General features: G+C 56.6%; 1 protein-coding gene across 11 annotated transcripts in view; it reads left to right on the top strand.

Annotated features, from left to right (window-relative positions):
- The window catches only part of AGPAT4 (1-acylglycerol-3-phosphate O-acyltransferase 4), a 126433-nt gene extending 107250 nt beyond the window's left edge, over positions 1-19183 (top strand). For all 11 annotated transcript variants that reach the window (XM_042940242.1, XM_042940243.1, XM_042940239.1 and 8 more), the window contains 6 exons: positions 2495-2656; positions 3156-3309; positions 6707-6809; positions 9302-9377; positions 15930-16128; positions 18617-19183. In XM_042940242.1, coding sequence (XP_042796176.1) covers positions 2495-2656; positions 3156-3309; positions 6707-6809; positions 9302-9377; positions 15930-16128; positions 18617-18711 — 789 coding nt within the window. In that variant the 3' untranslated portion in view covers positions 18712-19183. The remainder of the gene's footprint in view (positions 1-2494; positions 2657-3155; positions 3310-6706; positions 6810-9301; positions 9378-15929; positions 16129-18616) is intronic.
- The last annotated feature ends 710 nt before the right edge of the window (positions 19184-19893 follow it).

The following is a 19893-nucleotide window of genomic DNA, read 5'->3' as shown; positions in this document are numbered from 1 at the left end:
CTCTTTGGTCTACACATAGATCCTACATCACTGTCAAAGTTCATTGCCTTTCAGCAGTAGGTTACCAAAGGCCCACTTGCGTCTGGTGGGATAGAACCATTAATAGGAAATGCCCCTGAGAGTACTTTCCCCGCCAGACAGCCGTTGTGATTGACAGCATGGGGCCACTCACCTTCCTAGCCCCAGTGGCTGCTACCTTATAGAACATGATCCCCTTCTCCGTTATAGAACAGATCATGTTTTAGAATCCCTTCACGCTGACACAAGGTATTTTGGGGATGAGTTCAAGGATACGTAATTTTTGTAAGTAGTCCTAACCTACCAAGAAGGTAAGTTTAGTTCGTTGGGGGGGATTTTCTCTCTTGTTTCCATCTCACAGGCTGTGAGTAGGGAGGTAACAGGAAACAGAGAGCATGAGAACATCCCTGTCGATAGGAGGAGGCTGAGGGAAGGGAGGCAGGGCCTCCCACGACCTGAAAGCTGGCAGTGGACAGACCCGGTGGACTGTTAAATGGCTCCTATGGGCAGAGTGATGATCCCCAAGGCCATTTGCTTTTGCGTTCCGAGTGACAGGCACTTCCTTCTCAGTCCTAGTGCGAGAGAGCACAAGTCAGGATAATTCGTTCACGCTTTTAGGATTTAAAGCAATCCCATGTTGAAAAGAAAAAAAAGCTGACCGTAGGAAAGATTCTCACCAGTAATGTGATTGATGCTCTGTCACAGGCCCTCGTCAGCTGGAGATGTACGGAAACCCTGACCCAGGGGCTTTGGCCTGGGAGACATTCTGCCGCCTCAGAGGAGAGCGGGGCTGTGGCCAGACGCCTCCTGGGCTGGCCCAGCGGCCCCAGTGGCCTCAGCATTTCTAGGCTGTTGTCTCAGGGCCACAACATGATGGTCAAAGCCGTGAGACACTTGGCATCCGTGTTCACGGCAGAAAAAGAGCCGGGCCTCCTGGCCATCTCTCTTTTTGTCATGGAGCAAAAGCTTCCAGAAGCCCCAGAACATGGGCACCATGACCCCTGAGCCACCTTGCCAGAACTGGGTCAGTGCCCACACTAAGCTGAGGGATGCAGGAGGGGACACGAGGCTGGTATAGCGGTTAGCAACGTGACTCTGGGCTAGCTACTTCACATCTCTGAGCCTCAGTTTGATTATCTATAAAATGGGGCTATTTCTCTTGATTTCAAATTGAATAGAATTTATATAAGTGCACAGCCCATGCCTGGCACACAGCGGGTCCCCCCTCCCCCCCGCCCACGTACAGCGGGTTCTCTGACCCAGCAGGACTGGCCTCTTAGGTCCTCGGGGGACAGGCCCCAGATCTTATGGCTTGATTCTCTTCGAGATAACTTGCATGTTGGGTTTGTGAGAATAACAAAAGCAAAACCCATCAAAACATAGAGACACTGAACCTGAACGGTGTCTGTGCTTTGTCTTCCCCACCGTGGGGCAAGATGTTTGTTGTTGCTTTAACATAAAGGGGGCAAGTGGCTGTTTGTTGCCGCTCTCCAGTCTGCACAGGTGCGTAAGGGGATACGTATCGGCTTATTGGTCTTCACCGAGCTGCAGCTGTGTGGTTGCTGGGGACGTGACAAGTCTCGTAGGCTCAGGGCATAAGTAGACAGTCGTCAGTCCGTATGGCTGCCCGACTGTCCGCATCACTGCCTCGGTCTCCCATGCCGTTCATCAATGACGGCTATCTCGAAGAGTATCTTGGCCAATTCCAAAATTAAGGGTGAAAAATATAGAACCCAACCCACTAGATGTAAGGCAGTTTTGGGTCTCCCCTCATCCGCCTGGACCCCTGGTCTTCCCCAGGCCAGCACAGGCCGTGTAGACTGGCATAGCTGGTTAGGGGCCTTGGCTGAGCGGCCTCAGGGGCCTGCCGGTTGGTGGGCCAAGCCCTTGCGTCTTGAGCCAGCCTCGGGCGGATGTCCCGACCCCACTGCCAGCCTTAGAGATGAGCCAGCGAGGGGATGGGTGGGGAGCCCCCAACACGATCTGGTGAGCTACGCTCAACTCCAGGCTCCCCCATTTTGCAGCTCTACGATGCAGAGAACCGCCCCCACCCCCACCCCATTTCCTAGTCTGCGAAAGGAGATCATGCCTGCCCTGCCCGCACAGCCAAGTTTGCCTGAGGACTGAGTGAGACCTACAGAAAGGGTTTGGTGTTACAACTGCATGGCCAGCTTGGAAAATGAGCTGAGCATCGATGACCCTTCAATGTCCCTCGCTGTTCCAGACGCTGCCCAGATGCCTGCGCACCCCTGCTAAGAACCCCCCGCTCCTCCCCGCCCCGCAGACTTAGCACAAACTTGGCCTCGAGTTAACCGGTGCGGAGGCTCCGGCTTCGTTTTCGTTGTGCTGTGGGACCGTCCCCTTAGGCCTTCGGAGAGCGCGTCCTCTCCCCTTTTTCTGGTAGCGTCTCCAACAGCCGTGGGAGAGGCCCCGCAAATCCCCCTCGCGGACTCCTGGGCCCCCTCCTCTGTTCCAGGGCTCCAAAGTCCTGGCCAAGAAGGAGCTGGCCTACGTCCCGATCATCGGCTGGATGTGGTACTTCACCGAGATGGTCTTCTGCACACGCAAGTGGGAGCAAGACCGCAAGACCGTCTCGCAGAGCCTGCTGCACCTCCGGGATTACCCCGAGAAGTACTTTGTACGTGAGACCCCCCCACCCCCCACCCCCCACCCCCCGACCCCGCGGGGCCACGCCCCCCCGGTGCCACGCCCCCCGGTGCTCTGAGGGCCCGACACGCCTCGCTCCTGCCAACTGCCCCGCTGGCCTCCCCACGGTCGCACACTTGTCCTTCCCTCTGAACTGACTGGTGCAGAAATAAATCCTCAGGACACTCTTGTCACACACACTCGGGACACTCTTGTCACACACTCACACATTCACTCCTCTACTATCCTCAGGGTAAACGTTGGTCTCCAAAGCTCAGAGACAGGAAGGCCACCTCTGCGCCCCACCTGAGGCCGGGGGCCACGCAGCCGCCGGGCTGTCCCCACTCGGGCCGTTCCCTAGGGTTCCTGGGGGACCGTGTGTGACCGAGGCGTGTGACCGGGGGCAGCACGTGACTCTGAGAATGAGCGTGACCGGGGGCCCTGTGTGTGAGACCGGCAGCTGTGTGTGACCGTCGCCCTGTCCTTTCCAGTTCCTGATTCACTGCGAGGGCACTCGCTTCACGGAGAAGAAGCACCAGATCAGCATGCAGGTGGCCCGAGCCAAGGGGCTGCCCAGCCTCAAGTACCACCTGCTGCCACGCACCAAAGGCTTCGCCGTCACCGTGAGGAGTTTGAGAAATGTAGGTAAGGAAGATCCCAGAATCCCCTGCAGCAAGGAGACCGAGCCCCAGCACCCGATCTGAATGGCTGTCCCCTGGCAGCGCGCCCCAGCTGATGGCGGCCGGTCGCTGGGAGGGCAAACGGGGGACAAAGGATGGCTTGCCAGGATCCAGGCCAATGCTCGCTCTCTCCCCCCCTCTCTCCCTCTCTTTCTCTCTCTCTCTGTCTCTCTCTGCCACACACACACACACACGCACACACGCTCACACGCACACACGCACACACCCAGGCACGCACACGCGCACGAACTCTGCGCAAACACCGCCCCCTCCTGCTCAGCACCGGGACTGCAGGGCTGTGCTGACCTTGTGGATTCCCGGGTCCTCACCTGGGGTCAGCCAGGCCCCACGCCTGCTTAGCCCAGGTTTTTGTTGTCGTTTCGCTTTGTGTGGCATTTCTTGCCCATCTGGTGGCACCAGCTGCCTCCAGCTGATGAACCCTGTGACCTTGCCATCTGTCCCCGCTGACCCCGAGTTGGGAGCATTTGTTTTCCAGCGTCCGGTCATGACTCCGTCTCATCTTAAATCCCCTGGCAGCCAGCCCCCTCCCAGAGGTTCACCCCCTTCCTCGTCTGCCCTGAGCGAGGCTGGTGACCCTCGTGGCCCACGTCCCCCGGGGCCAGGCGCCGCCCGGGCCGGAGTCCGGCAGCCGGTCCAACAGCTTCTGTCCGCACACGGTCTTCTTTGTTTAGGCCCCCAGGTCTCGTCTCCCTCTTGGGAGCACAGGGATCTGAGTGTCCGGCGAGGGGTCTCCTGCGGCGCTGCCCGCGCCCGGGGTCGCGCGTAAACCCGCCCAGGCCCCCTGCGGACCCGCCCGAGCCGGGCCCCAACCTGCGGGGCAGCCAGTCCTCGGGTGGGGGGGCCCTACCCCCGCCCCGCCCCGCGGCCGCCGCCGCAGGGGAGCTGAGCCTCCCGGGCCCTCGGCCCCGCCCCCGGCCCCGCCCCGCGGCCGCCCCCTCCCTTGCTCCAGGCCCGGCCCCACCCCCTGGTGCCCTCGCGGTCGCAAGGCTGACCCGGGGTTTCCTCCCGCCCAGACACCAGCGCGTCAGTCCGGGCTGGCTCGCGGGGAGGGGGGAGAAAGGAGAGCCCGGGCAGCCGCTCGCAGATCCCAGGCCGCGCACCGAGGGCCCCCCCGGTCCGCCTGCAGAGCTGCCCGGAGGCTAGACCCCGTCACTGAGCTCCCCGCTGCCCCCGGGGCCGAGGTCGCCCGCCCGGTTGCTGGTCCCTCCCTCGGCCTCCCAAGACACCAGCTGCTCGCGTCCTGCATCGCCCCGGGGAGTCGGGGGCAGACCTGAGACCCAGCCCTGAGTGCCGGGGCGGCGGGGTTGGGGAGGGCTTTCGCGCGCGCCGTGGGGCCCCGGGCGCATCACCTCGCAAAGCTTCTTGGAGTCGCGAGGGTTAAGTGAGAAAACGGGTAGAGGACTCGGCCCCGGGCCTGGCGCGCACTGAACGTTTACTCAGCGCTCACCCTGCTCGCCTCACCTTCGCCCCCTGGTGGGGGCGCCCAGCTTCGGGGTCGGGTGTTCCCCGCGGGGTTCCGGCGCCGCGCCCAGACGGACCCCCTGGCTGAGCTTGGCCTGCAGGCCGCGGCATCCGTGCGCCCACCGCCCCGCCCCTCCCCCCACCCCGGAATGAGCGCCAGCGCGCGCAGGGCACTTGTCATCTGTCCTGTGCGCAGGCTCGTCACGCGTGGCGCGGCCAGAGTGTGCTTGCCAGATCCAGCGACGCAACCCTTTGTTTACTTCCAGTTTCCAGGTGGGGAAGTTGGGGCTTACAGAGAATTTAAGGAACTTATTCCAAATGGCTCCACTAGTCCACAGAGGCTGGGGCTCAAGGGCTTTGCAGGCAGATGGGTTTCCTGCTGGGCCGTTGTGTCCCTTCAAGACGCTTCTCTTGGGGTTACTCCTCTGGAAACGAAGAGAACTGTGCAAGTCATTAGTTTTTAGGCTGTCCTCTGGGGACCCCCTGGCGCTCCCCTGTCCTTAATTAACCAAAGCCACCCCACTTGTGTGTAGGAGCCAGTCTGAAGGAAGGAGGCTGAAGCCCGCTGAACTCCATGAGCCACACGCGCCCTTCTTGCTCCCAGACCCGGTGACCCCACAGCCACACCCGGTGCAGCCCGAATGCCTGTTACCATAATGCCTCCACCAGCCTCACTCGCCCCTGGAGAGCCACACCTTTCCCCACCGGAATGACAGGATGGGGCAGAGGTCTGGGTTGCTGGGGGGTGGGGGGCCACCCCCCGGGCACTCCTGCGAGCCAGCCCCAGAGCCCCTCTCTCCTCAGCAAAGACCACCTCCAGCTGCCACAGCGCCCCACGCAGACCCCGCTGGCGGGCAGGCAGCAGGTCGAAGCTAATGGACAGTGCTTTTCTGACCGGGTTTTGAATGCTGGTTCTTCATATTCCCAACTAGAACCAAGACATCCCGTCATCCTCCTGCCCACTTTATGAAGAGTAGCCGTACCCATGCCAGGATCTCGGTACCGTATCAGGCGCACAGTCTCCCCGGCACAGTGTGCCAAGCCCTGCGGACAGTGGTGACTTTTGCCAGCTCAGCAGGCGTGGGAGGAGGGCATCGTGGGTCCCATTCTCCAGGGGAGCTAGGCTCCGGGAGGCTGGGCGGCCTGTCCGAGAAAAGATCCCGCAGGCACCAGCCTGACTCCACAACTCCTGTTCCTTCTGCTGCCCTGTCCTGTCGTCCTGACGCCACAGGAATGGCATCTGTCTCCCCTCCGTATTTCCCTCTCCACGGCTGTTCCCTCGGGCATTCTGCATCCCTCCCCGCCTCCCCCCAGTAAGCTGCAACAGTGAATTCTGACAGCAAGCTGCGGGGTTAACTCACCGCCTGGGAGACGCATTGAAACCACACGTTCTTCTTTGTTTCTCTGTCATGTTTCAGCCGACTCTAGTTCAATTCCTTAAGAGGTTCCCCACATCCACTTCTAGTTTTGTAGCTATCTTATTTTTCTAGAGGGAGAAACGCTGGTAAAGTGGTTACACTGCCATCAACTTAAGACATGTCCTTAGCCTGCGTTAGATTCGTTGACCTTATTATTGGTATTTGTCGAAATATGGGTCCTTGTTGTAGTACGTCTAGAAGGGACATCGCAGTATTGCTTTAAACTGATCTGACCTCAGTAATAACTCTGTTCTCAGCTACTAAGTTAGTGTGCTGTCTGATTACAGAAAGTGATGTGTGTTCAGTGAAGGCATTTGGATGATATAGAAAGCATGAAGAGGAACCCAGTAATCCCACCATCCTGAGATACCCAGTTAGCAGATTTCAGTATTGTTTTCCAATGTGTGTATCTATGGGTTCACACGCTATATACTGCTTTGTATTTGTTTTATTTTTTTATAGTTTCAGCTGTATATGACTGTACACTCAATTTCAGAAATAATGAAAATCCAACACTGTTGGGGGTCCTAAACGGGAAGAAATATCATGCAGATTTATACGTCAGGTAAGTGGGTTCCATTTTCTTTCCAAAAAAGAGAGCGCCCATCGAAGTAAATAAATCCCAAATGGCCGGCCAACCTCTTTCCGGGGAAATCTGTTTAATATTTTCTTGTCTGTAATCTGTACTGAAACGGACCCATTCACTACCCGTGTTAGTATTAGAAACTCAAGACACAGGCCACTCATGGGAATAATCAGGGGAGGCCTCGTTTCTTCTCAGCTACTTTCTGATTCTCTCTGACCAGTTCATACTCATCGTAGAGCTCAGGCTAGCCAGATGGAAGCCTAGTCATTTTATAGTCATTTTGAGATTGAGTGTGAAGAGATTATTTCATTGACCCCTTTTCCTGGAGGATGTGTCTGCTGCACACAGATGTCCGCAGATAAGAGGGTGTGTAATTTATAGGGAGGTCTAGAAACAAATGGAGACCATTTTAGCAGTATCTTCCTTATGTGTTACAGTCCAAGCTATTACGATTTTATTGAAAACACTTCACGAGATTTTAGACAAGCTAGTTCTCTTTGCCCATTTATCAACTGACAGAATGGATCTCACCCTGGTCGTTTGCAATGTCGAGATTAATGGGAAACCGTTGAAAGACACTGCAGATGGTAAAACACAACGGTGCACACACATGAAACCCCATGTGACCAGGTTGAGGGATCGCGCTGGTTTCTTGTGCAGTAGGTGGTCTGCCCAGGAGGCGAACCAAGGTGCTCAGACATGCCCACTGCTGGAAAGCTAGCCAAGTGTTCTATAGCATTCTGATTATTTTTTTAAAGACCTTACAGATGCTAAAGTCAACACAGTATGCAAATTCGGTGGCTGATCGTCACCACGGGGCTTCAAGAAAAAGCTCAAACCTTCCAGGACTGACAGCCTGGATTAAATAGCTTTCTAGCCGGAAATGACTTCGGCTCCCCCTTACAAAGAGGAGGGAGCATCGTACTACTGTTTTCTAAGGCCACAGCCAACAGTCTGGCTTATCACTCAGTTTAAGGCAGACGAGGGTAGGAAACGCAACCTTCCCAAGGGAGGCCTCCTTCCAGAAGTAAAGGAGGCTTTGTCCCCTGAACTCTATCACCTAGCAGAAGCGCCACTCAGTGGCCAGCTGGGCCCCTGCTCTTTGGGGAAACTTCGCCCACTATGCAAGATTATTGCACCTCTACTAGGCCACCTCTCGGGTAACTGCACCTCTCTGGAGCACATGTAGGGATGACGGTTGTAAATGCGATACCCAGCAGGCCCACGGAAGTTGGTACACCCTCACGGCTTCCGACGAAGACCGTGCCACTCCTCGTGGTGCAGGGGCCCTTTCAAAATGAGAGAGGCTTTCTTGTGTTTTACCGCAATACAAAGTGTTCAAAAAGCAAGGTGGAGAATGTCAAATAAGTTACTGAAAAGAGCAAAATTGCCTTAAACTCCTACTGTTGGAATAAATAGCATGTAGGCTTTCTAACCTTTTTCAAGAAACACATTGAGAGATCCGGTTTCCAAACCAGGATGAGCCAGTAAGAGCGCAGGAGTAGGGTATTGGTGGGAGTATTTGTAGGGGCCTACCGGGTGATTTCTCACCCTGAACAATACTGCCTCTGTTACAAGACGAAATCGCACGTTCTCGTAACGGGCTATAGTGTGACGGATAAGTTCTAAAGATGTATCTTCGTGCGAAGATAGTCCAAAGCCGGAGAGAGGACCCAGTCCACCCATGGCAGTCATGAGGGATGTAGAATTTTACATGGATAAAATCAGGTGTGAATGAATACGGCTGGGCATCACAAAAGCCAGCAACCTGGGAACACACAGATGTATGTACAATAGGAGACATGTTCCAGTGACTCCCCCTTGCTCAGTGGGGCTGTTGGCAAGTGGCTGAGCCCCCAGCCCATGCCAGCACCAGCCCAGAGCCACCCTGGGATCTCTTCCACCTCTGGTGAGCCAAGAGCCCCGGGGCCTGGCCAGGATCCCCTGTCTCTCCCATCCTGCGGGGAACAGGAGTTGCCCAACATACAGGTCCTTCTGTTTGTCGAAATCCTTACATCAGGATCCACCTCTAACCTGTCCAAGAGGTCAAAGGAATCATTTGATGGGAGACACTTCACCACCGTATTTAGTCATTACCTGGCTGGCAGAAGTATTAGCAGATTACCACCTACACGTAGATTCTCTGCATATACATTGGATTCTAACATGTGGGAACGGAGGCAGTTCTGCCCTCTCTTGGAGAAGCAAACAGCCGGTCTTGGGAGCCTTTCCATGAGGTAGGGAGGGAGGACGGAGAGAGGCGGGTGTCTGAGTCCCTGAACCTGCCGTTGGCCACTCCTTCGTGGACTATGATTACAACTGGGCCTGTATCAATTGAATTGCGCTCCTCACAGCCACATGATCAGGTTACCTAAACAGAAGCCCAGAGAGGTCGAGCACTGTTACTCTGAAACCGTGGTGGGGGCATCTGGCGTCGGCCTCCCCGCTGCTAGCTGCTCTCTGCTTTGCAGGCGGATTCCTTTAGAAGAAGTCCCAGAAGACGAGGATGAGTGTTCAGCCTGGCTCCACAAACTCTACCAGGAGAAGGTCAGTGCCGCGGGTGCTTCTGTGGGACCCAACGACCCCCGTGTCGAGTTGCGGCTGTGGGCGCGCCGTGGGGGCCTCTGGGAGCTGACGGTGGCGAGACCCCACTGCCTAGTTAGCAGCCGCCCTGGGGCTGACGCTCTGTTCAACAGTGGGGAAAAGAAGATAGCAAAATATGTGTCAAAGGGGCTTCACAGGAAGAATGATGGGTGTAGTGGACAGAAGAGGAAGTGACGGCCCCAACAGCCCGTGTCTGGAACTTGGGGGTGGAATGTTCTTTCAGTAACACATACGATCCCGATGGCTTCCAGACCTGCAGCGTGGCTGCCTGTGTGGTCTCAAAACCACCAGCATCCGCATTGCAAGGACCCACTTTGCTGGTCTGATCTGGTGCAGTGCCCCCCTGCCTCCTGTCTGTTCCAGCCCCTCAGCTCCCCCCGCGTCCCCGTCACCACCACACACACCGTCTCTGCTTCCTCTGGGCAGGACCTTACCTTCCGTTGGCTTCTCTCTTCAAAGACCTGCTCAGGGCAGAGGCAGGCTAATTATCATTGTCCCAACTGCCTGATCTTATGAAGGAGAAAAGGCTAGCTTCCACCTATGAGGAAGGCGTCCTTATGACCAAGCCTCACTGCCCATAAAGACTTATTTCTGATTCATCGTACATTTTAAGGGCAAACCAGCTTATTACCTAGAATCGAGCTCAATAAGCAGGATACTGACTTCCTGTTGCCAAACTCCATAAATACAGACTGCCTGCCTTTTTAATGTGCTGTCTTCCCCCCCCCCCAACCCATCCCTCTAGAGATAATTGCCCAGAACTCTATGGGCTGTCCCCTACAGTGGGGTAGGAATTTTAATCCTGCCTCTGCCAATGTGCTTTGGCCCCAAAGCCTTCCCAGTTACTACCATCAGATTAAGTAGAGGCTCCATTTTGGGGATCAAGATCCTCATACTGTCTTAGCAAGAAGTCGCTCCTGTGTTCCCAAGGAAGTGATTTTCCGATGGTGCCTTTAAAAGCGCATTCACGGAACTTGCTTCGTGTCTTTTCTGGACGAGTAATAGGGATGGGCATCCAGTTTCCTCTTACGAATAGTCAACAGTAAACACCTGTCACGGAGTGTGAGCCATGCATCTTCCTCAGCCTCAGAGATTTATGCAGTGGGTTTGAGGAGCCCTGGAAACGTGTATTTCTAGAAGGCCGCCTCTGACACGCGGCCTGCAGACCCGCCCTTGGAAACGCACTGCAGATGCTTTTTAGCAAGATTCCCAGTTATCACGCTTCCGTGCTGCCACGGGCCCAGGCCCGACAGAAACACACAAACAATACAAACTCTTTTCCTCTGGTTTCATGCACGAGGCAGCATTTTCCTTGTGCGGTTTTCTGGTTGAGTCATTTAGGCAGTATAAAAAAATGTCGCTATTAGTAAGAAGAAAAACGTGCTAAGCAAAAGCCTAAGAAATGAATCGCTTTGTAAAGAACCACACAAATCTAACAAGCGCAGGACCCAAAACTCACCAAAGCAAAGGAGGTTTTTCTCCTTCGGCCCTTTGTCTCCTGTGTTCGGGCGCGAGAGCGGCGGCCGTCGTGTGAACCGAGCCACTTGGGTGTTTGGTGGAGAGGCACCTTTCCTTCTTGCCGACCTCTCTCGGGAAGGTTTTCCCTAAACCACGTATGCATTAGAAATGACAGCGTTCAGTTTGGAGAGGATTCTTGAAACGATCATCTGGCTCCAAGCTCTTAGGCTAGTGATGAGGGTATTAAGGTCCAGGGAATGACATCATTTGTCCATCTTCGCAGCTCACTAATAAAGCCGGGTTCCCGAGGCCAAGTTCTTCCTCTCTATGGAGGGCTGTGTCTGCCGGTGAGCAGACCTTTGAGGCGGGCCTTTTCCCCGGAGGGAACACCGCTGGGCAGTAACCGCAAGGGTCAGCAGTGCCTCCAAGACGAGATGTGACCGGATGGCAGGGAACGATGGCAGCCTTTCATTTCTGTCAGCCCTGTTTCCTCAGGAGCCTAGCTGGGTCTGGGGCTTTCTTTACATACCAGAAGTCTCGGTGCCCCACCACGCTTGTCAGAGTGGGGCTCTGTTTCAATCGTCATCTTTCAGATGTATGGTGTTGAAAGACGATTCTGTTGACTTTGAGCTTGGGACTTTAAGGCAGTAATTCTCAGGCTTCTGATGTCACAGACAAGTAAAGTGGCTGTCAGTGTGGGACAGGGTGGTGGCAGCCACACAGGGATGTGCTGACACTTTCTTCTGCTCCAGCAGAGACACAAAAGGAAACCCACTAGGGACGCCTGGGTGGCTTAGTCGGTTAAGCGTCCGACTCTTGATTTTGGCTCAAGCCATGATCTCATGGTTTGTGGGTTTGAGCCCCGCGTCGGGCTCAGGGCCGATGGTGCAGACGGAGCCTGCTTGGGATTCTGTGTCTCCCCCTCCCCTCTCAAAATAGATGGATTGATAGATGATAGATAGATAGATAGAAACCCATTAGCCACGACTGCCATTTTAACACCCTAAAATAGGAAGAGCATCATCTCTGAAGCCCGGGCCATCCTTTAAGTGGAACAAATTTGGCATTTCGGAAATGCACAATGGTGATCACTTGTCAGCATTCAGGACTGCTGCCGGCTGCAGGGTGTGGGCTTTGAGAAACCAGGCACGCCCTCAGGTGACCCCTTTGGGGACAACAGCAGCTCCCAAATCACCTTCCCCAGAGCCATGATGGTTCCTCTGTCATGTGGCTTAAACAAATTCTAACTTTTCATTTCTTTTTTTAAAAAAATTTTTTAATGTTTATTTAGTTTTGGAGGAGAGAGAGACAGAGTGTGAGTGGCGGGGGGGGGGGGGCAGTGTTATGCAGAGAGAGAGGGAGACACAGAATCTGAAGCAGGTTCCAGGCTCTGAGCGCTCAGCACAGAGCCTGACACGGGGCTCGAACCCAAAAACCGCGAGATCGTGACCTGAGCCGAAGTCGGACGCTCAACCCACTGAGCCACCCAGGCACCCTGCTAACTTTTCATTTGTGACTTAAAGTACTCAGTTCCCTGGCGTGCAGTCTGAAGTCTGCTGCAGGGGTGAAGAATTAGTCCTTAATGGTGCCAGATGAAAAGTGGGTGAAGGAAAGGGGCATTCGAGCCGTCTCGTGGGCTTGCAGGGGCCACAGGGGCCACGGTTGGTAGCTTCTCCGTGTGGGGTGCAGAAGCCAGCGGGAAATTCTTCACGCATAAGAACTGAGGGTTGTCCAAGCTGGCCAGGGCCTCTGCGCTTACACTGAGGGCATCGCTCCTTGGAAAGGCGGCAGGGTCTCTGGCCTGGCCCCGTGGTACCGTCCTTTGCCCACAGCACACTCCAGGCCGGAGTTCCGTCCCCATGTCAGGCTGACGCCGGGGAAGGCATCCTCTGAAAATGTCCCTCCTGCCCAGACGTGCTTACTTTCTGTCTCTCGTTCTTTCCTCCTCTTCCCTTCCCTCCCTCCTTCCTCCCCCAGCACCATCGAAGACGTTTCATTTTGCTGAGCCAAACGTTGGGAAAACCCAACCAGCCGGGCTGTTTCTGGCCGGCGTGGCTTGTGGTGCCTGCCTCCCGGGGCTCTGGTTGTGTGCACACTGTGTGTGCTCAGGGGCTCTGCCCTGCGTCAGGAGGGCCTCCTCCTCCTTTACGCTTTTGGGCTGATGGCTCTTTCTGGAAACAAATCAACTCCCCTTTCACTAAACATATTTCCCAATTCCAGCCTCTCCTGTGCCACGTGATCCTAACACACGGAAACAAAAACTAGAAGCGTCGTGAACCAAAGCCGTCTCCCCGTAGGGCCAGACTTCATTGCAAAAGAAGGGACGTGACCAAGAGAGGCCATAAATGCTGCTGGAGCTAACGTCTGGCCCCAGACGTGCTTCGGGTCTACCCTGCCGGGTCACAGAGTCACTGTGACGCCCCCGGGGAGGCCAGCAAGGGTTACTGCAGCAGCCATGTCAGTGGGGGCAGTGAAGGGTCTTAGTTTTCTGAACGAAACAGAGACAAAGAAAACTCTGGGTTGAATTAGTTCTGACCCCCTAGAAAAAGCAGGGCTTTTTCCTCTTGCTAGAGGTACAAATAAATGTTGGCTTAGCCAGTGTCTTTCTGGCAAGAGATGGGGAAAGTGGCACCGGGCCCTCTGCAGAAATATCACAAGAGAAAAGTTATTATCAAGACTATTAAAGAGAAGAATTAAAAAAAAAAAAAAAAAAAAACAACAACTCCACTTTTTAAAATGAGGGAGTTTTATGATATGTAAATGACACCTCAATAAAACTGTTTGGGGTTTTTTTAAGGCGCAAAGGTACCCCCTCCTGTCTTTGTCCAATCAGGCTTGTATGACAAAGTGACAGGGACCAGGTGGCTTGTACACAGCAGACCTTTGCCTCTCGCAGCTCAGGAGGCCAGGCCAGCACCCCCCGCCCTCCCCCCGCCCAGGCTGTTGTGTCCTCACGTGCTGGACGGAGTGCAGGGGCTCTCTGGGGCCCCTGTGCTAAGGGGGGGCCCCCAGTCATGAGGGCTGCATCCTCACGAAAGGCCCTGCCTCCTGAAACCACCGCCCTGGGGATCCGGTTTCCATATGCAGATTCTGCGGGGGGCACAATCAGTCCGCAGCAAACCCCTTATCTGGTTATTGGGCTCCCGTGGCCCCAACCTGAGATGAGAAGCATCAGCCAAGTTAATGGCAGGGAGGGACCGTGGGAGGCCTTGACGGAGTTAGGTGCCCTCTCTCTGGGCATCGGACATGTCACCATCAGGTGGTCTGTTGTGGCCACAGGCTCTGTGTCACTTGGGCGTCGGGAGCACTCAGCACACAGGTCGGTTCTCCTAAAATTATTTGATTATTTGGCCCAAGCGCAGAGACGCAGGAGGAAAGTTTGGACCGGGCCTGGGAAGGGGCCGCGGTGCAGAGCGCCTGAATCCCCAGGGAAGGGGTCAGAGGCTCTCCTTCCAGAAAGGCCCGTTTGCGGACTCATTTTAATAATGACCCTGAGTGGTCAAAAAGCATATTCCTCAGTACCTCCTGACTGGGAAAAAAGAGAAGTGGGATGTATGTTAGAGATTTCTATCTCAAGCCGTTGAAGGGAACAGTTCGGTACCTAAGGTGTAAGTCGCAGGCATATGGAGGCTTGTTTTCCAGGACCCTCGCCTCCTTAGACAACAGGGACATTACTGGGCTGAGACACGGGGCTCGCGGGACCCAGAGATGGGTTTGGGGCAGCATGCGTGTTGTCAGCCCCCGGGGTGTTGTTAGGAGATGTTAATTTGTTGCCGATATTCAGAAATGGGGAAACTGCCCACGGCTGCCGGCCCTCATCCTCACACGGTGCCGGGAAGTGCCGATCGGTGTCCTGGTGCCCGTCCCTCCGGCAGCACACTCCTCGGGGCCGCCTCCTGCGTCACTCACTCCCACCTGGGGGCTCCGGGGAGCAGCTGGGCGAGCTCGCTGCGCAGGGCCGGCTTCGGGGCTCCCTGTGCTTCGCCGTGCCCCCACCGAGACCCGTGATGGCCCTCTGACACACACACACACTGGACCACCGGCCGTCCCCTCACCCGCGGTCTGTGACCCGCGATCGGTGGCGGTGCAGAAGCAGGCGATCCTTCCTCTGACTCGGCACCCGGTCAGTGGCAGGCCGGCGGCTCACAGGCCGTTCCTCCCTTCATCTCATCCCGTGGGCATCTCATCATCTCACACCGTCCCTAGAAGGGAGGGTACGTGCGTGAAGGCACTGGGAGACCACACTCACGGAGCCTTGGTTACAACGTTGTTGGAACTGCTCTATTTTGTTACTGCTGTTCGTCTCTTACGCACAAGGGCTACATACGGGAAGGACGCGGCATGTGTAGGGCTCGGCAGGTGCAGGCGTCCATGGTGGGCGGGGTTGGAGCCCGCAGAGAAGGGGCGGGAGAGGAACTCCTGTATTTAGTCTCTGGTCAGGCACCAGATGAGAATCTACTGAAATGTCAAGACAGGAGGCTGTTGGCCATCTGGCTGTGTTGACAGCCACTGCACACGGTTGCTGGATCCTGAGGAAGGAAGGAGGCACGGAGAGCATTGCCACTGGAGGCCGGCCTGGGCTGGGCACTGAGCCCTCCCCTGCCCGGCCTCCTCCGTGAGCACCTCGCCTCCCTCGAGCAGCCCCCACAGCCCTTCGTGGTCATGCGGCCGGGGTGCCCGGGCCAGACGATCAGGACAGTGCAGCGGTGTCGTGGGTCAGGTGCAAGAGGGCAAGCTCCTGGCTCTTCCTGAGCCCTGGGGTTCTGGTCCGTTCTACGGGCGTCCACTAAGGGCCAGGGTCAGCGTGTCGCCTCAGTACGCTCCCCACTGGCCCATCCTGGGCGGCAGAACTGCCCGTCTTGCAGACCGGGAGTCTGGGCCTCAGAGGCCGGTCACCTGGCCAGAGGCGGGGGGGGGAGGGTCGGGGGGGGGGGGGGGGCCATGAGCTGCCCCCAGAAGCGGGGCCTTGGGAAGGGCCCGCATCAGCCCGGGGTCGCGCGTGAGGGAAGTGCTTCAGGGTCGCCTCTCTGTTCCCAGGATGCCTTCCAGGAGGAGTACTACAGGACGGGCACCTTCCCAGAGACCCCCATGGTGCCCCCCCGGCGGCCCTGGACGCTCATCAACTGGCTGTTCTGGGCCTCCCTGCTGCTCTACCCTTTCTTCCGGTTCCTCACCAACATGATCAGCAGTGGGTCTTCCCTGACCCTGGCCAGCTTTGTCCTCGTCTTCTTTGTGGGTAAGTAAAGACGAGAGGCCCGGAAGTAGGGACCACCCCACCTGCGCCACCTCCAGGAGCGTCTGACGGGGAGACAGGTGGAGGCAGGAGTGGGGGTCACCTCTGGTGCCGCACGGGTGCCGCACGGCCTCTGGAGTGAGGGCGCAGGCTGCAGGTGCACAGGGAGGAGCGGACCGCAGGGCCCGTGTCCACACACACCCGGGACCCCAGGCCTGGAGGAATCTTTCCCCGTGGCCCGGCGAGGCAGGAAATCCGGTCACGGGGTCTCTGCGGACAGCACCGCTCAACTGTAGTCGTTTCTGCCTTCTCCCCAGGAAAACCCTTTTCCTGGGGCTCAACAGAAACCGACAAAGGCTCTTGGCCGCTCGAAGCAGGTCCAGGCCCCTTCGGGGACGTGCGCGTGCTTCTTGAACTTGGTTGCCACGCGCACCGACACCCGAGAGAGGGGTCTGGTGACAGCGTTTTCATTGAGCCGTACTGGCTTCACGGACAGCAGTTTCAAACTGCTGTGGTTTCTTCGCACCAAGGTTCCCTGCAGTCAGGTGCCCCTGGGGCCAGAGGGAGACGTGGCAGGATCCCCCGGGAGCCAGGCCTCCCGAAGCGGCCGGTCGCCCTGAGTCTGGGAGGAAAGGCATCCTCTCTCGGGACTGGAAAGCACGGGCAGAGGGCAGCCTGCTTCCCTGTGACGGAGCAGACGCGTGTGCCGCGATCCGGGGGCGGGCACAGTTACTCCCGCGAAACATGCAGGTGCCGAACGAACGCGCCAGGCGCCCACAGTATAAAAGCGTGTCAAATTGAAAGCGTCTTGGGACAAAATCGCCCTGTGAGCCTGCTTCCCGGAGGTGATCATCGCTAGCAGTTTGGCTCACATTCCGCCAGATGCGCGCACACGTGCGTATGTAAATTCACACAGATGGGACTTCCCCTAGCTCCGTGTTTTCACCTCCTAAATTGCAGCCCCCTGCACTTATCACAGCACACGAGATCTCTCTCATCCTTTTGGGTCAAATCAACCAATTCTAGACTATTCACAACAGGCCAAACTGGCTGTTATTCCCCAAACAGACCTTACTCTGGTCTTTTTAAAAATTAAAAGGTCTATTTGCATGTTGCAAATTAAAATAACACCTGCTCTCTGTAGAAAAAAGGGGGTGTAAGAGAAACCCCGTTTCCAATGATTTAAGTCCCCCTCCCCCACAGGCCAGAGGGCCCCCTGCCGCCTGCTGGCTGGGTGACAGGCAGCTCCTGTGGTCAGGGTCTCCAGAGGGAGGAGGGAGGGGGCAGAGACCCGTGCCTTTGGGAGAACCTGGCTCCTTGGTGATGAAGGTGTGTGGTGACGGCCAAAACGGGCTGAACTCTCTCCCCCAGGAGATGGGGTCCCCAGGAGCTCTGGAGGAGCAGACTGCCCTGTGCCCCCTGCCCCTACGCCTCATCAGCTGCGAGCCCCAGCCTCCCTGCACTCTGTCTTGGATTGCCGTGTGTCTTGTTCCCCTTATAAGGCCTTTGGGCAACGGGGCTGATGTTTTACACACCTCTTTACTCTCTACGCTCTCATCGCAGCCACCGCACGGTGGTTCGGCCACTGGGACGGGTCCTCCTTAGAACTGGCCCAGGCTGAAGCCCGGCTGGTTTGTAACTGGCCCGTGGGATACACGGGCCCCATCGGGCCGGGCTGTGCTCAGGCACACCAGTCAGCTCCACGGGTGCCTGACCGATGGTTCACTGGCCACGCTGCTCGTGCTTTTAAACACGTGCGTCACGGAGATTTCAGCTGTCACCCATTTATCCATTCTGAAACGTGTGCGACACAGTCTGCCGGGCCTGGGGTGTTTGGTGCTGGGCTCATCAGGGTGATTAAGACGAGCTCCCTGCCCTGAGCGAGCTCACCGAGTCTGCCCTCTCGGAGGGAGTAGCTTTAACTACAGCATCTGAACTTGGCCTTGTTTGCCAGCTTCCTGGTGGCTCAGCTGGGTTCTCACGAGTGTCCCTCCCATTCTCTGTTTGGGCCAAACCTCGCTTGGAGAAAAGGCTTTCTGCAGACTTTCCTTGTTCTCTGCTCTATAGTTATACCAACAGCAGTGCCGGGCACCGAACAGATACTTGAGCCCTAGCAATCTCAGGCTCCTGGGGGGGCTATCAGGCTTCGCTGAGGGGCCTTAGTAAGCACCTGCCCTGCACTCGTGAGGGAATACTCTCTGCCTCGGGGGCCCCACGGGAAGCAGAGGAATTCCGTAAGCCTCTGCGTATAGTGGAGCGTGGCTCACGCAATTCGAAGGGCCGAAGGAGCATAAAACCCCCCAGCAGAACAGCCTTGCTCTGTTTTAGTGTCAGTCTATCCTGACGCTCGTGCTCAAGGGTAACTGTGCAGCAGGAGGACGCAACGGGCCCAGGTTAGCCCCTCAGGTCATGCTGCAGCCTTGCAGATGGCTTTCCCGTCGGCATCTCCCTCAAAGGCTCCTCCTAAGTCCCTGCCTTCCCATCTCCGCAGCCTCCATGGGAGTCCGATGGATGATTGGGGTGACAGAAATCGACAAGGGCTCTGCCTACGGCAACATCGACAGCAAGCAGAAACGGAACGACTGACCCCGGACACATCAGCACCCAGAGGGGACCTTGGGGACTGGTGGACGCTGTCATCCTTAGTGGGACCCAGGGACGAAGCGGGGTGAGCCCCTGCTGGGAAGCCAGGGAGTCTGGTCTCGATGCCAGATGGGGAGGAAGATGTTCTTAAATCTTTTTTCCCCCATCACACTTTAGTGGGTTTTGGTTTTCTTTTCGTGTGTGTGTGTGTGTGTGTGTGTGTGTGAGTGTAAGAGAAAGAACACATATGAGTAAGAATGGTGTGCGGTTGAGTGTAAGCCTTATTTTGTGATCATTCGGGGGGGATCTGAGGCACAGGGGGAGGGCAGGGATGGGGAACAGAGGGGTTCCCCTTCATTCTTTGGTGCTGAGTTTTCTGTACTGGATCGCGAGAGAGTGAAAGGCGCTTTAGGTAAGATGACTAAATTATGCCTCCAAAAAAAAACAAACCAATTAAAGTGTTTGGCTCTCTGTGGTACGTGTTTACACAGGCCGCCGCGCGCTTCCACCCGGCTCTCTGCCGTGGCCCTGGTGTCCAGGTGGCAGTGACCCCGCAGCACTGCCGGGAGGGACAGGCGGGACTCCGCAAGCCAGGGGCAGCCGGAAGGGGCCCTCCCGGCAGGAGGCGCAGGGGCAGGAGCCCGGAGCGCGTGCTCAAGGGGTGTGGCGGTGCCGGGGGCGGGCTGAGCGCGGCTGTCAGACACAGCGTGAGGCCCAGTGAGGTCTGGTTTTCGGAGTCTCCCTGGCCCAAGCCTTGAAGATGTGGCCGGTTCCCTGAGGAAACCGAATGGAAAAATCGTAAGCATTCCGGTCTGCAGTGATTTGAGAAATGACTTTACGTCCACTGCCCACCTCAGTAGCCGGTAGAAACTGGGTCCCTCAAACGAGGACAGGCTCCTTTGGTGCAAACACCATGCAGGGGCCACGGGACTCCTCTGAGCAGGGTCAGGCTGGAGCAGACACGGGGTACAAGCACCCCCTGGGCTTCCACGTCTCTCCCAGAAGCCCAGACTCACACCACAAACGAGGGCTGCTCCTGGGCATGGAAGGTGTTCTTGGGAGTGACGGGCACACGCAGGGCTTCTGCAAGCCGCCGCCAGGCCCCACAGGCCTAACACAAAACACGAAAGAGAGGCAGTGACGCTTCTGGTGGAGAACACGTAGGAACCGGCCACTGTGTCCTCT

The sequence above is a fragment of the Panthera leo genome, chromosome B2, assembly GCF_018350215.1.
Source record: "Panthera leo isolate Ple1 chromosome B2, P.leo_Ple1_pat1.1, whole genome shotgun sequence".
Lineage (NCBI taxonomy): Eukaryota > Metazoa > Chordata > Mammalia > Carnivora > Felidae > Panthera > Panthera leo.
This window is presented reverse-complemented; position numbering and strand designations above follow the sequence as displayed.